This window comes from Pseudophryne corroboree, chromosome 11 (genome assembly GCF_028390025.1).
Source record: "Pseudophryne corroboree isolate aPseCor3 chromosome 11, aPseCor3.hap2, whole genome shotgun sequence".
In the NCBI taxonomy this organism is placed as follows: domain Eukaryota; kingdom Metazoa; phylum Chordata; class Amphibia; order Anura; family Myobatrachidae; genus Pseudophryne; species Pseudophryne corroboree.
Genome location: NC_086454.1, coordinates 300,325,391 through 300,347,869, shown reverse-complemented (window position 1 = coordinate 300,347,869; position 22,479 = coordinate 300,325,391). Strand labels below are relative to the sequence as shown.

At 48.4% G+C, this 22,479-nt stretch overlaps 1 protein-coding gene across 5 annotated transcripts in view; it reads right to left on the bottom strand.

The window, feature by feature from the left end:
* The window catches only part of CTU2 (cytosolic thiouridylase subunit 2), a 37,701-nt gene that overhangs the window by 5,889 nt on the left and 9,333 nt on the right, over positions 1-22,479 (bottom strand). For all 5 annotated transcript variants that reach the window (XM_063945524.1, XM_063945522.1, XM_063945521.1 and 2 more), the window contains 12 exons: positions 20,471-20,549; positions 17,973-18,032; positions 16,245-16,305; positions 15,381-15,490; positions 12,694-13,004; positions 12,020-12,155; positions 10,295-10,426; positions 9,425-9,516; positions 9,226-9,326; positions 8,602-8,737; positions 8,320-8,386; positions 7,672-7,730 (listed from right to left, as the gene is read on the bottom strand). In XM_063945524.1, the coding sequence (XP_063801594.1) occupies positions 7,672-7,730; positions 8,320-8,386; positions 8,602-8,737; positions 9,226-9,326; positions 9,425-9,516; positions 10,295-10,426; positions 12,020-12,155; positions 12,694-13,004; positions 15,381-15,490; positions 16,245-16,305; positions 17,973-18,032; positions 20,471-20,549 (1,344 nt within the window). The remainder of the gene's footprint in view (positions 1-7,671; positions 7,731-8,319; positions 8,387-8,601; positions 8,738-9,225; positions 9,327-9,424; positions 9,517-10,294; positions 10,427-12,019; positions 12,156-12,693; positions 13,005-15,380; positions 15,491-16,244; positions 16,306-17,972; positions 18,033-20,470; positions 20,550-22,479) is intronic.

Below are 22,479 nucleotides of genomic sequence, written 5' to 3'. Positions count from 1 at the left end.
CAGCTTTTTATCAGGGGCAACCCACGCTTCATTACACACGTCATTTAGTTCTTCTGATTCAGGAAAAACTATAGGTAGTTTTTTCATACCCCACATAATACCCTGTTTAGTGGTACCTGTAGTATCAGCTAAATGTAACGCCTCCTTCATTGCCAAAATCATATAACGTGTGGCCCTACTGGAAAATACGGTTGATTCGTCACCGTCACCACTGGAGTCATCGCCTGTGTCTGGGTCTGTGTCGACCGACTGAGGCAAAGGGCGTTTCACAGCCCCTGACGGTGTTTGAGTCGCCTGGACAGGCACTAATTGATTGTCCGGCCGTCTCATGTCGTCAAACGACTGCTTTAGCGTGTTGACACTATCCCGTAGTTCCATAAATAAAGGCATCCATTCTGGTGTCGACCCCCTAGGAGGTGACATCCCCATATTTGGCAATTGCTCCGCCTCCACACCAATATCGTCCTCATACATGTCGACACACACGTACCGACACACAGCAGACACACAGGGAATGCTCCTAATGAAGACAGGACCCACTAGCCCTTTGGGGAGACAGAGGGAGAGTTTGCCAGCACACACCAAAAGCGCTATATATATATCAGGGATAGCCTTATAATAAGTGCTCCCCTATAGCTGCTTTGTTATATAAAAATATCGCCATAAATTTGCCCCCCCTCTCTGTTTTACCCTGTTTCTGTAGTGCAGTGCAGGGGAGAGACCTGGGAGCCGTCCTGACCAGCGGAGCTGTGAGAGGAAATGGCGCCGTGTGCTGAGGAGATAGGCCCCGCCCCTTTTCCGGCGGGCTCGTCTCCCGCTATTTTGAGAAATCAGGCAGGGGTTAAATATCTCCATATAGCCTCTAGGGCTATATGTGAGGTATTTTTAGCCTTTATAGGTACTCATTTTGCCTCCCAGGGCGCCCCCCTCCCAGCGCCCTGCACCCTCAGTGACTGCCGTGTGAAGTGTGCTGAGAGGAAAATGGCGCACAGCTGCAGTGCTGTGCGCTACCTTTAGAAGACTGCAGGAGTCTTCAGCCGCCGATTCTGGACCTCTTCTGTCTTCAGCATCTGCAAGGGGGCCGGCGGCGCGGCTCCGGTGACCATCCAGGCTGTACCTGTGATCGTCCCTCTGGAGCTTGATGTCCAGTAGCCAAGAAGCCAATCCATCCTGCACGCAGGTGAGTTGACTCCTTCTCCCCTCAGTCCCTCGCTGCAGTGATCCTGTTGCCAGCAGGAATCACTGTAACATAAAAAACCTAGCTAAACTTTCTCTAAGCAGCTCTTTAGGAGAGCCACCTAGATTGCACCCTTCTCGGCCGGGCACAAAAATCTAACTGGAGTCTGGAGGAGGGTCATAGGGGGAGGAGCCAGTGCACACCACCTGATCGGAAAGCTTTACTTTTTGTGCCCTGTCTCCTGCGGAGCCGCTATTCCCCATGGTCCTTTCAGGAACCCCAGCATCCACTAGGACGATAGAGAAATAAGAATTTACTCACCGGTAATTCTATTTCTCGTAGTCCGTAGTGGATGCTGGGACTCCGTAAGGACCATGGGGAATAGCGGCTCCGCAGGACTGTGCACAACTATAAAGAAAGCTTTAGGTCTAACTGGTGTGCACTGGCTCCTCCCACTATGACCCTCCTCCAGACTTCAGTTAGGATACTGTGCCCGGAAGAGCTGACACAATAAGGAAGGATTTTGGAATCCAGGGTAAGACTCATACCAGCCACACCAATCACACCGTATAACTCGTGATACAATATCCAGTTAACAGTATGACAACAACTGAGCCTCTCAACAGATGGCTCAACAATAACCCTTTAGTTAAACAATAACAATATACAAGTATTGCAGACAATCCGCACTTGGGACGGGCGCCCAGCATCCACTACGGACTACGAGAAATAGAATTACCGGTGAGTAAATTCTTATTTTCTCTGACGTCCTAAGTGGATGCTGGGACTCCGTAAGGACCATGGGGATTATACCAAAGCTCCCAAACGGGCGGGAGAGTGCGGATGACTCTGCAGCACCGAATGGGCAAACTCTAGGTCCTCCTCAGCCAGGGTGTCAAACTTGTAGAATTTAGCAAATGTGTTTGACCCCGACCAAGTAGCTGCTCGGCAAAGTTGTAAAGCCGAGACCCCTCGGGCAGCCGCCCAAGAAGAGCCCACCTTCCTCGTGGAATGGGCTTTTACTGATTTAGGATGCGGCAGTCCAGCCGCAGAATGTGCAAGCTGAATCGTACTACAGATCCAGCGAGCAAATAGTCTGATTCGAAGCAGGTGCACCCAAATTGATGGGCGCATACAGAATAAATAGCGAGTCAGTCTTTCTGACTCCAGCTGTCCTGGAAACATAGATTTTCAGGGCCCTGACTACGTCCAACAACTTGGAAGCCTCCAAGTCTGTAGTAGCCGCAGGCACCACGATAGGTTGGTTCAGATGAAAAGCTGATACCACTTTAGGAAGAAACTGGGGACGAGTCCTCAATTCTGCCCTATCCATATGGAAAATCAGATAAGGGCTTTTACATGATAAAGCCGCCAATTCTGATACACGCCTGGCCGAAGCCAAGGCCAACAACATGACCACTTTCCACGTGAGATATTTCAATTCCACGGTTTTCAGTGGCTCAAACCAATGTGACTTTAGGAAATCCAACACCACGTTGAGATCCCAAGGTGCCACTGGAGGCACAAAAGGGGGCTGAATATGCAGCACTCCCTTAACAAAAGTCTGAACTTCAGGTAGTGAAGCCAGTTCTCTCTGGAAGAAAATCGATAGAGCCGAAATCTGGACCTTAATGGAACCCAATTTTAGGCCCATAGTCACCCCTGACTGTAGGTAGTGCAGGAAACGGCCCAGCTGAAATTCCTCCGTTGGGGCCTTCCTGGCCTCACACCACGCAACATATTTTCGCCATATGCGGTGATAATGGTTTGCGGTTACTTCTTTCCTAGCTTTAATCAGCGTAGGAATGACTTCCTCCGGAATGCCCTTTTCCTTCAGGATCCGGTGTTCAACCGCCATGCCGTCAAACGCAGCCGCGGTAAGTCTTGGAACAGACAGGGCCCCTGCTGCAGCAGGTCCTGTCTGAGCGGCAGAGGCCATGGGTCCTCTGACATAATTTCTTGAAGTTTCGGGTACCAAGCTCTTCTTGGCCAATCCGGAACAATGAGTATAGTTCTTACTCCTCTTCTCCTTATTATCCTCAGTACCTTTGGTATGAGAGGAAGAGGAGGGAACACATAAACCGACCGGTACACCCACGGTGTCACTAGAGCGTCCACAGCTATCGCCTGCGGGTCTCTTGACCTGGCGCAATATCTTTCTAGCTTTTTGTTTAGGTGGGACGCCATCATGTCCACCTGTGGCCTTTCCCAACGGTTTACAATCAGTTGGAAGACTTCTGGATGAAGTCCCCACTCTCCCGGGTGGAGGTCGTGCCTGCTGAGGAAGTCTGCTTCCCAGTTGTCCACTCCCGGAATGAACACTGCTGACAGTGCTAACACGTGATTTTCCGCCCATCGGAGAATCCTTGTGGCTTCTGCCATCGCCGTCCTGCTTCTCGTGCCGCCCTGTCGGTTTACATGGGCGACCGCCGTGATGTTGTCTGACTGGATCAGTACCGGCTGGTTTTGAAGCAGGGGTTTTGCCTGACTTAGGGCATTGTAAATGGCCCTCAGCTCTAGAATATTTATGTGCAGGGAAGTCTCCTGACTTGACCATAGTCCTTGGAAGTTTCTTCCCTGTGTGACTGCCCCCCAACCTCGAAGGCTGGCATCCGTGGTCACCAGGACCCAGTCCTGTATGCCGAATCTGCGGCCCTCTTGAAGATGAGCACTCTGCAGCCACCACAGCAGAGACACCCTGGTCGTTGGAGACAGGGTTATCAGCCGATGCATCTGAATATGCGATCCGGACCACTTGTCCAACAGGTCCCACTGAAAAGTTCTTGCATGGAACCTGCCGAATGGAATTGCTTCGTAGGAAGCTACCATCTTTCCCAGGATCCGCGTGCAGTGATGCACTGACACCTGTTTTGGTTTTAGGAGGCCTCTGACTAGAGATGACAGCTCCTTGGCCTTCTCCTCCGGGAGAAACACTTTTTTCTGTTCTGTGTCCAGAACCATCCCCAGGAACAGTAGACGTGTCGTAGGGACCAGCTGTGACTTTGGAATATTTAGAATCCAGCCGTGCTGTTGTAGCACCTCCCGAGATAGTGCTACCCCGACCAACAACTGCTCCCTGGACCTCGCCTTTATCAGGAGATCGTCCAAGTACGGGATAATTAAAACTCCCTTCTTTCGAAGGAGTATCATCAATTCGGCCATTACCTTGGTAAAGACCCTCGGAGCCGTGGATAGACCGAACGGCAACGTCTGGAATTGGTAATGACAATCCTGTACCACAAATCTGAGGTACTCCTGGTGAGGATGGTAAATGGGGACATGTAGGTAAGCATCCTTGATGTCCAGTGATACCATGTAATCCCCCTCGTCCAGGCTTGCAATAACCGCCCTGAGCGATTCCATCTTGAACTTGAATTTTTTTATATACGTGTTCAAGGATTTCAAATTTAAAATGGGTCTCACCGATCCGTCCGGTTTCGGTACCACAAACATTGTGGAATAGTAACCCCGTCCTTGTTGAAGTAGGGGCACCTTTACTATCACCTGCTGGGAATACAGCTTGTGAATTGCCTCTAACACTGCCCCCCTGCCTGAGGAAGTTGTTGGCAAGGCAGATTTGAGGAAACGGCGGGGGGGGGGGGGGGGGGGGGAGACGTCTCGAATTCCAGCTTGTACCCCTGAGATACTACTTGAAAGATCCAGGGATCCACCCGTGAGCGAGCCCACTGATCGCTGACATTTTTGAGACGGGCCCCCACCGTACCCGGCTCCGCCTGTGGAGCCCCAGCGTCATGCTGTGGACTTAGAGGAAGCGGGGGAGGACTTTTGCTCCTGGGAACTGGCTGTATGCTGCTGCTTTTTCCCTCTACCTCTGGGCAGAAAGGACGCGCCTTTAACCCGCTTGCCCTTATTGGGCCGAAAGGACTGTACCTGATAATACGGTGCTTTCTTTGGCTGTGAGGGAACATGGGGTAAAAATGTAGACTTCCCAGCTGTTGCTGTGGAAACGAGGTCCGAGAGACCATCCCCGAACAACTCCTCACCCTTATAAGGCAAAACTTCCATGTGCCTTTTAGAATCTGCATCTCCTGTCCACGGCCGAGTCCATAACCCTCTCCTGGCAGAGATGGACATTGCACTTATTTTAGATGCCAGCCGGCAAATATCCCTCTGTGCATCCCTCATGTATAAGAGTGCGTCTTTAATATGCTCTACGGTTAGCAATATAGTGTCCCTGTCTAGGGTATCAATACTTTCCGACAGGGAATCTGACCACGCAGCTGCAGCACTGCACATCCATGCTGAAGCAATAGCTGGTCTCAGTATAACACCTGTGTGTGTATATATAGACTTCAGGATAGCCTCCTGCTTTCTATCAGCAGATTCCTTCAGGGCAACCGTATCCGGAGACGGTAGTGCCACCTTCTTTGACAAGCGTGTGAGCGCTTTATCCACCCTAGGGGATGTTTCCCAACGTGACCTATCCTCTGGCGGGAAAGGGTACGCCATTAGTAACCTCTTAGAAATTACCAGTTTCTTATCGGGGGAAGCCCACGTTTCTTCACACACTTCATTTAATTCCTCAGATGGAGGAAAAACAACTGGTAGTTTTTTCTCTCCAAACATAATACCCTTTTTTGTGGTACCCGGGGTAACATCAGAAATATGCAACACATTTTTCATTGCCTCAATCATATAACGTGTGGCCCTATTGGAAGATACATTAGTCTCATCGTCGTCGACACTGGAGTCAGTATCCGTGTCGACATCTGTGTCTGCCATCTGAGGTAGCGGGCGTTTTAGAGCCCCTGATGGCTTTTGAGACGCCTGGGCAGGCACAGGCTGAGAAGCCGGCTGTCCCATATTTGGTATGTCGTCAAACCTTTTATGCAAGGAGTCGACACGGTCGCGTAATTCCTTCCACAGAACCATCCACTCAGGTGTCGAACCCGCAGGGGGTGACCACATTTATCGGCATCTGCTCTGCCTCCACATAAGCCTCCTCATCAAACATGTCGACACAGCCGTACCGACACACTGCATACACACAGGGAATGCTCTGACAGAGGACAGGACCCCACAAAGCCCTTTGGGGAGACAGAGAGAGAGTATGCCAGCACACACCAGAGTGCTATATAACACAGGGATCCCACTATAAATGAGTGTTTTTTCCCTTATAGCTGCTTATATATATATATATATATATATATATATATATATATATATATATATATATATATATATATATATATATACTGTGCCTAAATTTAGTGCCCCCCCTCTCTTTTTTACCCTTATGTAGCTTGACACTGCAGGGGAGAGCCAGGGAGCGTCCTTCCAGTGGAGCTGTGAGGGAAAAATGGCGCCAGTGTGCTGAGGGAGATGGCCCCGCCCCTTTTCCGGCGGACTTCTCCCGCTTTTTCTGGAATTCTGGCAGGGGTATTTTTACACCTATATAGCCTTCCTGACTATATATGGTGTAGATTTGCCAGCCAAGGTGTATTATATTGCCCTCAGGGCGCCCCCCCCCAGCGCCCTGCACCCATCAGTGACCGGAGTGTGAGGTGTGCATGAGGAGCAATGGCGCACAGCTGCAGTGCTGTGCGCTACCTTGTTGAAGACCGAAGTCTTCTGCCGCCGATTTTCCGGAACACTTCTTGCTTCTGGCTCTGTAAGGGGGACGGCGGCGCGGCTCCGGGACCGAACGATCGAGGTCGGGTACTGTGTTCGATCCCTCTGGAGCCCAAGCTACCACCAGTTAGGTAGGTTCGCTTCTTCTCCCCTTAGTCCCTCGCTGCAGTGTGTCTGTTGCCAGCAGATCTCACTGTAAAATAAAAAACCTAAAATATACTTTCTTTCTAGGAGCTCAGGAGAGCCCCTAGTGTGCATCCAGCTCAGCCGGGCACAAGAATCTAACTGAAGTCTGGAGGAGGGTCATAGTGGGAGGAGCCAGTGCACACCAGTTAGACCTAAAGCTTTCTTTATAGTTGTGCCCAGTCTCCTGCGGAGCCGCTATTCCCCATGGTCCTTACGGAGTCCCAGCATCCACTTAGGACGTCAGAGAAATCGCCTGCTAGCGATCAGGTCTGAATTAGGCCCCCTGAGCATAAGATTCTGGCTGTAGTTTACAGTCTCTTTACTCTCTCCCTGGGGAGAATATAGTGTAATGAGAGTCTCCACTGAGACAAATCCTTTCATTAAACATCTATACCAGATCATCAACATTCCTGATCCCCCACACTACTACCTTAATGGACACCTTTGTCTATTTATACTACCGTGGGAGCCTCAGTCAGGTCCATCTTGGCTTTGGGCAATACGCCAGTGGCGAGGAAGTCTAAGCAGCTGGCAAAGCATCATGGCAGACCTAGCTCAGAATTGTGGAGCATTTCCAAAAGTTTTCCACCTACCTTGGTGAAGCCAAAATAGATGCAGATCTCTGATTTTGGTATCATTTAGATGCTAGCAGGAATCTGCCCACTGTACAACACCTAACATCGCTCTGGCTGTTTGGAAGCTGGGTATGTGGTTACCTGTGACTCCTGTGCTCCGCCTCCTGCAGGATGTACGGGGGTAAGCTGCTCACAGACGGCTGGTAAAATAGAAAACGGACATCTTACTAGGTATAGGACTTAAAGGACAACCATTTATAGTTACTATCTGAAGAGCATATAACAGAAATGAACCCTGGTCCTCTCACCAGCCACTCATTTTATTGCCCCAGCACAGTGTAGAGGTCAGCAACCAATCATAGCACTTGGTGGGTATGGAATGACCTATATATGGCAGGGTATCATTTCTGACCAGTTATTATCCTGGATGTTGCTTGAAATAAGTTTTTATAAAATGAAAATCATTCTTAATACACATACAGGCGGCTCCCCTGCTAAAGCAGAGTACTAGTAGGAACTCTAAGATAAACTGAATAGTTTATAGCCCAAAGAAACACATACTTTCCAGAATATATGGTACCATACAGTTATTGCCAACTTAAAGCGTATCCATCTCCTACGCAGAATCCCGACAGTCGGAAGCATTCAGCCTCAGGCCTTGCTGACGTCAGAGAAGCCAAAGATTGGTCCAGCTGAACAAAAGCTCTCCAGTGTGTTGGGCGCAGACACACTCACTGTGTCCCCCTACATTAGGCGATTACTAACCAGTTAACGTAAAGCAGCACTCACCAGATCCCTGAGGGTCACTCTACAGCTGTAGCATAACAAACGCACAAAGTCTTGTGTATCGGGTGCACTGGGGACAAGAGACAAAATTGTTATGACAGATGGAGGTCTCGTTTCCATAAGCAGCCCTCATTTCCCAGCCTGCACCCCCATGTGTTCGTTAAAAGGAAGAAATTAAATGGATATTTTGGGGGAGGGGTCCTTTTAACTTCCACTGAAATGACGGAAGAGATGCTCTGCGGTGACTGTTGTGTGATAAAGGCAGCTGGAAAGGATAAAGGTCACCTGGTGGGATGAGAGGCCGATCTTTCACAGCACTGTTCTTTGTTGCAGCATTGCGTTCCAGGCTCTGTGCCGTTAGTTGGTCTCTTCTGGGAGAGATGCTGAGAGACTTGCGTGGCATAGAATGCGGAGGCCGTGCCTGCAATGCAATAAGAGATACATTAAGCAGAGGAGTTTGCAGCAGCTACCCCCCACCTATGCCCATATTGTCTGCAGATTGCCATCTGTCAGGTGAAATTTTCAGAAAAGTGGAACACATGCAGAATATCGCAAAGGCCGTAGCACAGTGCTAGAACATTGCAACTTTCTGCTCCAACTTTCTGAACACATCACCCGAGAGATAGCTGCTGGCAAGAGGTACACCGGGGAGGTCAGGTGTTGCTCTGCACACAGTCCTGGATGCAGGGTGTACGGCACAGGGCCCCCTTGCCCCAGAGCTCACATCCTCTCCATAGAGATACACCACTGACTAATAAATTAACCAATGAAGCATGAGCATGCAGTACACCTGTTCTGCCACAAGGTGAAACCAAAGCTACGATAAAGCCAGGGAAAGTTTTTAGTCAGAATTTCCTAAATATTGGTAAGAGTACATGTATTAGGGTATTGCTAGAAACAGGTCCTCACCTACATGTGTGTCTATATTGCACATACAGAGCAGACACCTTTCCTGCTGGCTGATCTCTCGTTTCATTTCTGTCCTGGAAACATTGAGCTTCTCACTGGTCCTAACACAACAACAATTCATAGGAAATAAATACTAATAGTGCTTCCAATGTAAGTGGTTTTCCTTTACCAGCATAGTTCAATCAAGAGACTCTCTCACCTGTAAACTGTGCTCACGGTGGAGGGGAAGTCTGCCTGCAGCTTGGTGATGAAGGACTCCGACAGACGCTGGATGCTGCTGTTTTCAGGAGCCTGGAAGAGGAGTGAAGCATCTCGTGCTGTACTCAAGCCCTTATCCCCATCCCATGCAAAGCCACAAGTGGAAACCAGTATCCCTAGCTCATGCCAAGTGAAGCCACACTCGCTTGCTTCCTCTCCCCCCCTCCCAGGGGAATCCACACAGCCTCCCTTCCTCTCCCTCGGGAATCCACGCAGCCTACCTTCCTCTCCCCCCTCCCAGGGGAATCCACGCAGCCTCCTTTCCTCTCCCCCCCTCCCAGGGGAATCCACGCAGCCTCCCTTCCTCTCCCTCTCCCAGGGGAATCCACGCAGCCTCCCTTCCTCTCCCCCCTCCCAGGGGAATCCACGCAGCCTCCGTTCCTCTCCCCCCTCCTAGAGGAATCCACGCAGCCTCCCTTCCTCTTACTCTCTCTCCCCCCAGGGGAATCCACGCAGCCTCCCTTCCTTTCCCCCCTCCCAGGGGAATCCACGCAGCCTCTCTTCCTCTTACTCACCCCCCCCCCAGGGGAATCCACGCAGCCTCCCTTCCTCTCCCCCCTCCCAGGGGAATCCACGCAGCCTCCCTTCCTCTCCCCCCTCCCAGGGGAATCCACGTAGCCTCCCTTCCTCTCCCCGCCTCCCACGGGAATCCACACAGTCTCCCTTCCTCTCCCCCCCCCCAGGGGAATCCACGCAGCCTCCCTTCCTCTCCCCCCTCCCAGGGGAATCCACACTCCCTACCTAGCAAGGGAATCCACTCTTCCTCCCTCCCTGGTTTCCTAAACACCCATACTAAATAACTTTTCAGTACCTTAGTGTCCATTGTTGGGATGAAGACAGATGGGACCTTAAAAAATCTATTATAGAAGGAAATTTCTTTAAGAGAATAATCTCTCATGGGCCGGACAATGACAACATCTCCATAGCGGTGGTCAGAGAACCCCTGTGATGAAGGGGAGAACGAGTAAAAGATTAATACTCTCCCCTGCGTGCGGCACCATTACTGAGCACAGGATCAGTACTCTCCCCTGCGTGCGCCGCCATTACTGAGCACAGGATCAGTACTCTCCCCTGCATGCACTGCCATTGCCGAGCACAGGATCAGTACTCTCCCCTGCGTGCACCCCCATTGCCGAGCACAGGATCAGTACTCACCTGCGTGCGCTGCCATTGCCGAGCACAGGATCAGTACTCTCCCCTGCGTGCGCTGCCATTACTGAGCACAGGATCAGTACTCTCCCCTGCGTGTGCCGCCATTGCCGAGCACAGGATCAGTACTCTCCCCTGCGTGTACCGCCATTACTGAGCACAGGATCAGTACTCTCCCCTGCGTGCGCTGCCATTACTGAGCACAGGATCAGTACTCTCCCCTGCGTGCGCCGCCCTTACTGAACACAGGATCAGTACTCTCCCCTGCGTGCGCCGCCCTTACTGAACACAGGATCAGTACTCTCCCCTGCGTGCGGCACCATTACTGAGCACAGGATCAGTACTCTCCCCTGCGTGCGCCGCCATTACTGAGCACAGGATCAGTACTCTCCCCTGCATGCACTGCCATTGCCGAGCACAGGATCAGTACTCTCCCCTGCGTGTGCCGCCATTACTGAGCACAGGATCAGTACTCTCCCCTGCGTGTGCCGCCATTACTGAGCACAGGATCAGTACTCTCCCCTGCATGTGCCGCCATTACTGAGCACAGGATCAGTACTCTCCCCTGCGTGTGCCACCATTACTGAGCACAGGATCAGTACTCTCCCCTGCGTGTGCCGCCATTACTGAGCACAGGATCAGTACTCTCCCCTGCGTGTGCCGCCATTACTGAGCACAGGATCAGTACTCTCCCCTGCGTGCGGCTCCATTACTGAGCACAGGATCAGTACTCTCCCCTGCGTGCGGCGCCATTACTGAGCACAGGATCAGTACTCTCCCCTGCGTGCGCTGCCATTACCGAGCACAGGATCAGTACTCTCCCCTGCGTGCGCTGCCATTACTGAGCACAGGATCAGTACTCTCCCCTGCGTGCACCCCCATTACTGAGCACAGGATCAGTACTCTCCCCTGCGTGTGCCGCCATTACTGAGCATAGGATCAGTACTGCTGACCTACAGCTCCCACGTTTCTGTACAGCCACGAGCACAGTGCTGGATATCAGATTACAGACAATACAGTGTCATAAGTAAATAGCATACAATACACTTTAGCCCATTAATAATGGCACAATAAAATCACAGGCTGGCGTTGCTGGGGTGATCGCACACAGTCAGACTATATTAAAAAGATTTACATGTTGTCAGAATAATATTTGCTTTGCAGATCTTTCCTGCTGAGTAGGTTTAAAGATCCACGTATAAGAGACACCCTGCCCAATAGCACTCTCTTCTGGCCACAAGGGGCGCTGTCCCACTGTAGCAGGAACAGGTAATGTGTCCCCAGCTATTGCTGTATAGGTTGCAGCTACAGAGTGTGGTACTAGACTTTATTTCCCCAAGAATCACGGCAGTCTGTTCTAAGATAGTAGCATATACGTGATGCTCACCGTGTCCAATGGCAGAAAGGCCCCACGTCCCAGTGAGATGTTGGCGAGCAACCTGTCCGCCAGGCGTGTGCAGCTTTCACCGGTCATCACTTTGGAATAGCCACCGGTGCGGGCTACGTGCAGGATCAGATGGTTCCTGTGAAATTGCCACAGGGCATTAGGGGGCGGAATATATATCATTCACAAACATGACACAGATCAGAAGATAAAGGAACAGCCTTTAATAATGTGTGATTATGATGATTATTATTATTATTATTATTCTCCTCCTGTGGGGATGGACAATCCTGCTCTAGAAGACAAAAACATTTAAAAAAAGAAAATAAGAGACTCATTTACAGAGATACATGTACTGTGTTATCGGTCTGCTTAAGAGACATTATGAACAGGATATGCTATATATTCCTTTCATGTTTGTGGCAAGTATATACATTGGCTGTATTATCAGGCACATACTGAATATTCCCTTCCTATGATCTATACAGAAAACCTTTCCACATCTATAGCTAAAGGGAGGATGGTCATACTTATGTAGGACTCATTGCTTTCCTCAACATCCATATGTCATCTCTATGAGGTGGAAATGGCAGCGAGCGCTCATATGCTACCCCTGCCCCTCCTGAAGTTGGCACATCATCACAATGAAGGCAGAGTTGGCCAGGCCTGCAGCTCACCGGAGAGATTGCAGCAGCTCCTGTTTGGCAGTCTGTGTCCTGGCAGAGGTAAAGATCTCCATCAGTGCGGTAGTGTATTCTGCTGGAGGGCGGCTACATGGGGTGCTGATTGGCAAAGTGTCAGTGCGTTCTGGACCTGCAGAGTCTGCAACACACAACTGAGCCAATGCATCAGCTTCTAATAGCCCATCCTCTCCATGTGCCCTCTGCTGTCCCAAAAAACTGCTCACTGCCTGCTTGTAATTCTCTGCCTGCTCCGTGTTCTCTGTAGGGGGATTCGTCTGCAGCACAGATCTTGTCAGAGAGAAAACCTGCAGCCAAGAGAGTAGAAACAGGGAAGGAGGAAGTGTTTATCTGCAGCCCAGAGAAGTGTGTGATTGGTGGAGAACACCAGGCAGCACATGGAGGTACAACATGAGAGCGATTAAGCTCAGCAGACACTACATGCACGGGGAGAGAGGGGGGGGGGAAGTTTCTCTGCAACCTGTCACTACTATTGGGATTAAATAATAGCGAAGCCGTCCATAGTAACCAATCAGCTTAGAGGTAGCATTTAACAAGTACAATCTATAAAACAATAGGGAAAGGCTGATTGGTATGTCCACTCTTAACAAGGTTTGATACATCTGCCTATTAAAAATCAATACAAGATGAAGGCATAGTATTAGGCAAGTGGCTCTCCAACTTGGTCCTCAGAACCCCACGTTGTCCATGTCACCTAGCAGGAGCAAAGGTGTAGTCATTACTCACTGACACATTTCTCAGGTCACCCAGCAGGTGCACAGGTGTACTCATCACTGACACATTTCCCTGGCGACCCAGCAGGTGCACAGGTGTACTCATCACTGACATTTCCCTGGTCACCCAGCAGGTACACAGATGTACTCATTACTGACAGATTTCCTAGGACCAAGTCTGAAAGCCTATGTACTAGGCAGACTACCAATAATGAACACAGATGTAGACATCACCTACACACTCTGCAGGGAGACTAATAATACTGAGATTGCAGCTTATGGGTCACTAGGAACCAGTAACATGTGACCAGTGATGTCATTACGTGAAAGGATAGAGCCCATTCTCATGAATGTTGGCTCAGCCCAAATGGCTGCCTGCACTGGGCCTCATTTCAGAAGTATAAAGTTGAGGCACTGCCCAAAATCCTCTTTGGGTGTGCTCGGATTTGCCAAGTATGACCAGACTTCCAGCAGAGCACACGAGTTTATCGAGCAGCAGACGGTACACCTGCTGTTAGGAGGGACCAAGCACACAGTATGTGCAACATAGGGGGTCATTCCGAGTTGATCACACGCTGCCAATTTTCGCTGCGCTGCGATCGGGTCTCTACTGCACATGCGTATGTACCAAAATGCGCACGCGCGTCGTACGGGTACAATGCGGATCGTTACTGAGCTATAGATTTAAACGAAGAATCCATATGCACAGCCGATCGCAAGAAGATTGACAGAAAAAGGGCGTTTATGGGTGACAACTGACCATTTTCTGGGAGTGGTAGGGAAAACACAGGCATGTCCGGGCGTTTGGAGGGCGGGTGTTTGACTCAATTCCGGGACCGGACAGACTGAAGTGATCGCAAGGGCTGAGTAAGTTCAGACCTACTCTGAAACTACACAAAATGTTTTTGCAGAGCTCGGCTGCACAGGCGTTCGCACACTTGAAAAGCAAAAATCCACTCCCCCGTGGGCGGCGACTATGCGTTTGCACGGCTGCTAAAAACAGCTAGCGTGCGATCAACTCGGAATGACCCCCATAGTGCGGCTTGTGCAAAAGCAAGATTGTGTTTTGCTGAGTGGTATTACTCATATAAAACAGTGGTGGAGATGGGACAAGCTTTTGGGGACTGCAGCCCTTTCCTTCCTATCTCTAACTGGACATATTTTCTGTACTAGCTCTGAGCTGACAGCATCAAATCCCATACTATACTATACTATACTATACTTGTAATGAGGTGACTGCACCCTACAGTAGCACCTCAGCGGAGATCAGATTTTCTAGGGACACTCTGCCCAATGTAGGGAAAACAGCTTCTGATGTGCAACATGTGATCAATGTAAGACAGAAATGAAGCAGAATTTAAGCTTTGGTTTGTTTTTTTCTAATGAGGTCTTTGTGATAAAATGGTTGGATGTCAACACTTTTGCACAGTGAGCATCTCCATACTTTCCCACCTCTACGCACGTCTAGTTTGTTGAGGCGCTAATCCTTAACACCTGAATGGTTGGTGAAATGCTATGATAGGCACATAATAGGTAAAAGTTTGGTACATACACAAAAAGAACATTCAATATGAGGATTACAAATGAGGCTGAATAGCCAAGAAATGGAAATGTTCCTACCGAATCAGGTATGTGGAACCGCAGGTATTTTAGAGCAGAGTATCCACGGGAAAATACCCCACTTATGGCACCAATGCTTATATCATCAGCCAGTATATACAGCCTTGAAAAAGGGACAAGGAAGTCTCAAAACTCTCCTGTTTATGTAAATGATTGATGCTTGGACACTGGCAGACTGATTCTGGGGATACATGCATTGGTGCTATAAGTGGGGTATTTTCCCGGGGGGGTACTCTGCTCTAAAACACCTGCGGTTCCACAAGTAAGCGATTTCTATATCTACGGTCATGTGTACACACCGATCCAACAGTCGCTTCCATACAGCCTTACCTGCTCCAAGGGCACAACGTGAAATGGGAAAGTGTTTTTTTGTAAAACATTCTGGATTTCAGAAATGACCCGGTCCCTCTGCTCCCAACTCTGAGCACACACCGCCCCTTCTGTGTAAGAGATAGGACCGATATTTCAGAAGTGACTGGACCCACACATAAGACCTAAAAGAGCTGCTAATAACATTCACAGATTTATAGGAATCTGGAAATCAGGAGCCTGGAAGAACTGGAACAACTGACCCTGACTTTAAAGGCAGCCGCACATGGGTGATGAGGCAATCTGGTTGTTAGCCAACATTGCTGAATAACTGCATCGCTGCTAAATGGAGACACACGTGACAGGCCACATTTAGATGCAGACATCTGCAAGCAGGACTTTCTGCATGGTCAGATGGGACGTCTGCTGGGACTCTAAGTTATGGCAAAACCATTTAGAAATCAGGAGCTAGTAAGGAAGATCTAGGAGTATCAGCAATGCACTACCAGCTAACTGGCCCTAAAATCTACATCATAATAATAATAATAATAATAATAATAATAGATTGGGACCAGTTCTGTCTCATCATGTGTGCGCAGTGGGAGATGGACCCCAATGGCTCCCACCTCAGTGATGAGACGGGAGAGACCAGGAGAGGAAAGAACAGTTCAGCGCCAGCCCGGCACATGGTAAGCACTGTGGGGCATGCCTTGTGACCCGGTCCATATTACTAGTAGAATAAAATTGAAGAATGGTTCAATAAGACCATTTTTGGGTCCAATAAGGGCACATGTTGTGAAAGTCTCACAAAAACATGTAACCAATTCTAAAATATCAATATTCAATATCTTTGGGTACTGGACCTTATTCAGATGTCAGACTCACCATCAATGAAAAGAACCCCAGGGTTAAAGCGCAACTTTTTAGGAGCATCACGACTCAAGCCCTGGAAAACACAATTATGAAGGAAACCTGAGGACACCTTAAATGGAACTAAGCACAAAACAGGAAATCCTCAAACATGCATCTTTTCATCTGACTGAATGCGATAACCTTGTAAAGATACATATTCTGTCCTTCGTGTACTGTGACCTACATCACAATAATAAAGAAACCGATTATGTACTGGATGTGCCATGTCGGTTACACGATTCTCCTTTACGCAGCATGCACACCTAACCACAACAGACAGGTATCGTGCTACCCTGGCCTCACCCTGCATGCTCTCCCTTCTTTGCACTGCCCAGTTATCAGACCGCTGCATTATTACCGTAGAAGCAGCGTAGGCCTGTATCAGGAGCAGATCTCCATGACCAAGCAGCTCAAACTCGCCTCTTTCCTCCTATATACCCGATGCCCATGGCTTCCTTTCTGTTGAATGATCCTGTTAGATCTCAGCCATGAAGTACATGACACCAGTGAGATAGAAAGAGTAACCAGCAGAAAATACAAAGCCGATTATACAGGCAGAGCCATTGGTGACATTCCCTTCCCTGTATCTACAGGACTCTAACCACAGCCGGCTGCTCCTCTCTTTTGACATTCTGTGGCCGGCAAAGTGTTGGGGGAAAAATAAATACTAGCATGGCTGTCTAGCTAGACGTTGCAAAGATATGCATTGACTTGTAGTTCCACCACAGCTGGAGCGTCACAGGTTGCTGTGGACTGCATGGAAGCCAGCAGAGGCGTTACGGACCCATATGCTTGTATGATGAGGCTATTGTATATGGTGGCACGATGAACCCTTTACATGATCACATTGGGGGCCTCTATACAGTCATAATATCATAGATGGCAATGTTGCAGCCACTTGTGCATAATGTTACTAGCCGTGGTCCAATTGTCTAACCCCTGCAGCGTGTGGCCTGTCCTAAATGGCTAACAGCCTATTGGAGGGGAGCGGATCAGGCAGGACAGATAACGGTCAGGCAATCGTTTCAATTTACAGGTGTGAGGTCATCAGCTGACCCGGAAGTGGTGTATAGCCTGTCGGGTCAGATTTAGGGCCAAATTCAGATCTGATCGCTGCTGTGCGATTTCGCACAGCGGGCAATCTGATCCGAACTGCGCATGTGTATGCACCGCAATGCGCAGGCATGCCGGATGGCTACAATGGGCATCGGTGATCAGCGACGGGATGGTGTGAAGGATCCATTCACACAGGCGTTTGCAAGGTGATTGACAGGAAGAGGCAGTTTGTGGGTGGCAACTGACCGTTTACAGGGAGTGTCCGGAAAAATGCAGGCGCGCTCAAGCGTGATCAGGGAGGGTGTCTGATGTCAGCGCTGGCCCCGATCAGCAGGATTCAATCGCACTGGATAAGTAAGTCCTGGGCTGCACAGAGACTGCACAAACCGATTTTTGTGCAGCTCTGCAACACATGCGATCGCACACTTGCACAGCGATTTTACCCTCCCCCTGTAGGTGGCGACTAATTGATCGCAGGGCAGCAAAAAACCTGACCCCTGGGATACCGACAACTATTCTCCCTCTTGGGGGGCTATTTTGCGCTCGCCCCGCTGCTGGCATTCCGGCGGTCGGGATCCCAGTGCTGGTATGCTGGGCGTCTGGTTCCCGAGTGCCGGTGAATCGTAGTACACCTGTAATTATTACCTCTTGAACTTGCTTGATCATTGCACTTGATGATGGCCCCCCTGAATAGGCCAGGAGAACCTGGAAAACACATAACATATCTTTACCTAAATGTGTAATAGTTTTTTCACCCAGTCTGGACTATAAAGCTCTCGAGAGGCATTTATGCTGGTCTTTAATCTGTCTTATAAGTAAACCAACGTTGTAAAGCTCCAATCGTAGGCCCAAAGCATTGTACAGACAACATTAAAGTTGTGGGTTATTCCAAACGGAAACGCATCAGTAAGCTACTTTGAGACGACCAATAGGACAATCTCTACAACATTCTCAGCTTTCTTATAAGCAGTCTGTCCAGATGTACCTCGCCTGGAATCAGGTGGGTACTAAGAAACTCCGCCACACAAATAGGTATAATCGTAGCTGCTTGATTAATGGAAGACAAAGGGAATAATAATAAAGTACACACATTAATTGTAGGGTTTTTATTTCTTTTATCTACTAGAATCTAAGTATTGGTGTACCCAAGATGACTTGCAGGGGAATGAAACATTTCTGTGCAGAATTATCTGAGCAATTAAGCTACTGATTGTCTGTCTGAGCTCCTGATGGCAGAGGTGGGATGGCAGGAGTATCAAAAGGATGGGACTAGTGTAACCTACCAACAATTATAGTCTCATCATCAACGTTCAATAAACATGAAAGGTTCAGAAAGCTTTACCAGCTACTACAGGAAAACAAATGTATTTTTACCTTCCTGAAAGGTACTAGTAATTAAAATTAAATTAAAAAAATCCTAAAATTACTTTGTGATTGTTAATGTTTTTGTATAAAAAGGTTAAAGTGCTGGGTACCCACAGACACAGACTATAAAGAGACTAAACAGATAATAGATGTATTAACCTGGAGAAGGCATAAGGAAGTGATAAACCAGTGATATGTGCAAGGTGATAAATGCACCAGCCAATTAGATCCTAACTGTTAATTTACATATTGGAGCTGATTTGCTGGTGCGTTTATCACCTTGCACTTATCACTTGTTTATCACTTCCTTATGCCTTCTACAGGTTAATACATCTAGTGATCTCATGCTTAGGATCAGCGATAAAAAGAATATAGGGGCAGATGTATTAAGCCTGGAGATGGCATAAAGAAGTGATATACCAGTGATAAGTGCAAGGTGATAAACACACTAGCCAATCGGCTCTTAACTATTAATTTACATATTGGAGCTGATTGGCTGTTGCGTTTATCACCTTGCACTTATCACTGGTTTATAACTTCCTTATGCCGTCTCCAGGTTAATATATCTGCCCCATAATTCACTATCTGTCTTTGTGCACTGTCACGAACATGCTAACAATGGGGTAATTCAGACCTGATCGTAGCAGCAAATTTGTTAGCTAATGGGAAAAACCATGTGCAGTGCAGGTGGGGCAGATGTAATATGTGGAGAGAGAGTTAGATTTGGGTGGGGTGTGTTCAAACTGAAATCTAAATTGCTGTGTAAGTGTAAGACTAAAGCAGCCAGTATTTACCCTGCACAGAAACAATATAACCCACCCAAATCTAACTCTCTCTACACGTTATATCTGCCCCCCCTGCAGTGCACATGGGGGATAAATCAGACCTGATCGCTGCTGTGCGTTTTCGCACAGCGGTCGATCAGGTCTGAACTGCGCATGTGTACGCACCGCAATGCGCCGGCGCATCAGACGATTGCACCGGGTATCAGTACATAGCGACGGGATGGTGTGAAAAAAGCGATCGCGCGGGTGATCACAAGGCGATTGTCAGGAAGAGTCCGTTTGTGGGTGGCAACTGACCGTTTTAAAGGCGTGTCCGGAAAAACGCAGGCGGACCCCGACCACCAGCAAACCATCGCAGCGGCAGAGTAAGTCCTGGGCTGATGTTTGTGCAGCTCTGTAACAAATGCGATCGCACCCCTACACAGAACATTTCCCAAAAAACGTACCCTAGCGATCAGGTCTGAATTCCCCCCCTTGGTTTACCCATTAGCCAACAAATTTGCTGATGCGATCAGATCTGAATTAGGCCCAATGTCTGCAGAAACTGAAACGGTTACAGGTCAATTGTCCTGATTCAGAGATGGATGCAGCTGCATTCTCAGAGCATTCGCACACAGAGGTACTGCGAAAACGTATGCTGCAGCCGCTGTGATCTGTACGGAGCTGCCACCGGCAGTGTCTCTAATCCCCCGCTTGCCTACACAGACTCAGCATCCATACAACATCTAAGCAACCCTTTGGCTGCTCAGAATATCCGTCGCAACTAAGCCACTGGAGCGATTACAGCTGCATACAAAGATGCAGTCGCTGGCTGCGACACCTGCAGATGACTAGCCACCTTTCTGTTACCTTCTGCAAATTTACACTGACTGTCAATCAAATACAGGTAATCAGTCACAGCGCAATATTGCTGAACTGCGCATTCATCGCCATTGCGTGCAGTTAGTGTCCACCTCTGGCCCAACATCCTGTACTGTGCAGTCAGTGCAGTACCTTCTCTCCTGGATACACTACTCTGTTTTTACCCAGCATAGCTCGGAATTTGTGCACAAAATATTCTTTGAAGCAGGACCTACAAAAAAAGGAAACAGTAACGTATCAAACGCACAGGTAACATGATACATGATAAACGTGTTCTATTACCGCAGAGTCACAGATGAGTTCACAGACTTTGGGCCTGGTTCATGTTTGTAAGTTAAACAATAAAGCAAGCAACTGGGCAAAACCATGATGCTCTGCAGGTGGGGCAGATGTACCATGTGCAGAGAGTTAAAATTGGGTGGTGTATGTTCAAACTGAAATATAAATGGCAGTGTAAAAATGAAGCTGTCTAACATTTGTGGGCTACATGCACAAGCAGCCAGTATTTAGCCTGCACAGAAACAATATAAATGTATTTGCTCCACTTGCATGGCGACGTGGTTTGTTCCAGACAAAGTTACGTTTTTTTGCTTTACTTACAAACATGAGTCAGGTCCTTTGTTAACCTGCAGATTGTTACAGGAGGTACTCTCATATCTAAACATTTCACATGGTCAGTTATTGAGAAATAAATGTTAGAATTCCAACACTTTGAATCAAACACAGCATGTGCTAAACTAATCAGCAACCAGAGGTGTGGTTTGGACTTCCACACAAATATGGTAGGATACTGTAAGCAACAGGGAGATAATCTTTACATAAACAAACCTGTTCCGATACAAAGATTAGTGGAAAACCAACGGCTGCTCTGTAAAGAATCTGCCTACACTCAAATACAGTACAACCATACAGAGATATGAACAATGTAGCATACAGAAACACACTATCAAGTCTTGGGCGCTTTCTCCTGTTCTTTCACTCTAAAGGGCCCCATACACTAGAACGATTATGCCCGATTTCAGCCCAATTTGGGACGATATATTCGGTGAAATCGGGCATTTTGGCTGTGTATCCGATCCGATGTGCGGCCCCATGAGGGTCGGATTGGCTCCCCTAGATCGTTCGTGCTGCATTCGTGATATGTTGGTTTCTGTGGGTATCGCTGGGATCGCATACGATATATCGCATGCAAAATGTACCAAATCGTATGAAATCGTATGGAACCACTCCCGGGAGAGTTCAAGGGAAATCGCCTCTGACTTCAGCCTCAGACATATCGTTGTAGTGTATGGGGCCCTTAACACAAAAATACCTTCCAACGTCCTCACTTGCGGAGAAAAAAAAAAAAAAAAAGAGAGGCAATTGAAGGAACAGGAGCAAACGCCATAGACTTGATATTTTTGTTTCTGCAAGTTAGAGGCCAGCTATTTTTTTGTGCTGCACAGATATAACAGATCACAGATATTGGGGGTAATTCTGAGTTGATCGCAGCATCAAGTTTGTTAGCAATTGGGCAAAACCATGTGCACTGCAGGTGTGACAGATCTAACATGTGCAGAGAGTTAGATGTGAGTGGGTTATTTTGTTTGTGTGCAGGGTAAATACTGGCTGCTTTATTTTACACTGCAATTTAGATTTCAGTTTGAACACACCCCACCCAAATCTAACTCTCTCAGCACATGTTATATCTGCCCCTCCTGCAGTGCACATGGTTTTGCCCAACTGCTAACAAAATTGCTGCTGCGATCAACTCAGAATTAGGCCCATTGTGTCAAATACAACTTATACAGCCCCAATTGCAGTTTAACAGGCTGGAGACTTTACACTATACCAGCGACAGTGTCTTGGCCTGTGCCCCCACAGTATAACAGCAACTCTACGTCCCGGTCTGTGCCCCCACTGTGCACTAGCAACTTCACATCCTGGTGTATGCCCCTACAGAATACCAGCAACCTCACTTCCCAGTCTGTGCACCCAATGTATACCAGCAACCCAAAGTCCTAGTCTGTGCACCCAGTATACCAGTGCCAATGCTTCCAGATACCATAGTCTGCCCTAAAAATTATAACCGCTCCCACAATTACATTTTTTTATCCATAAAAGTGCTGGCAAGAATTGGCGAGATGTAACGGAGTCCGTAA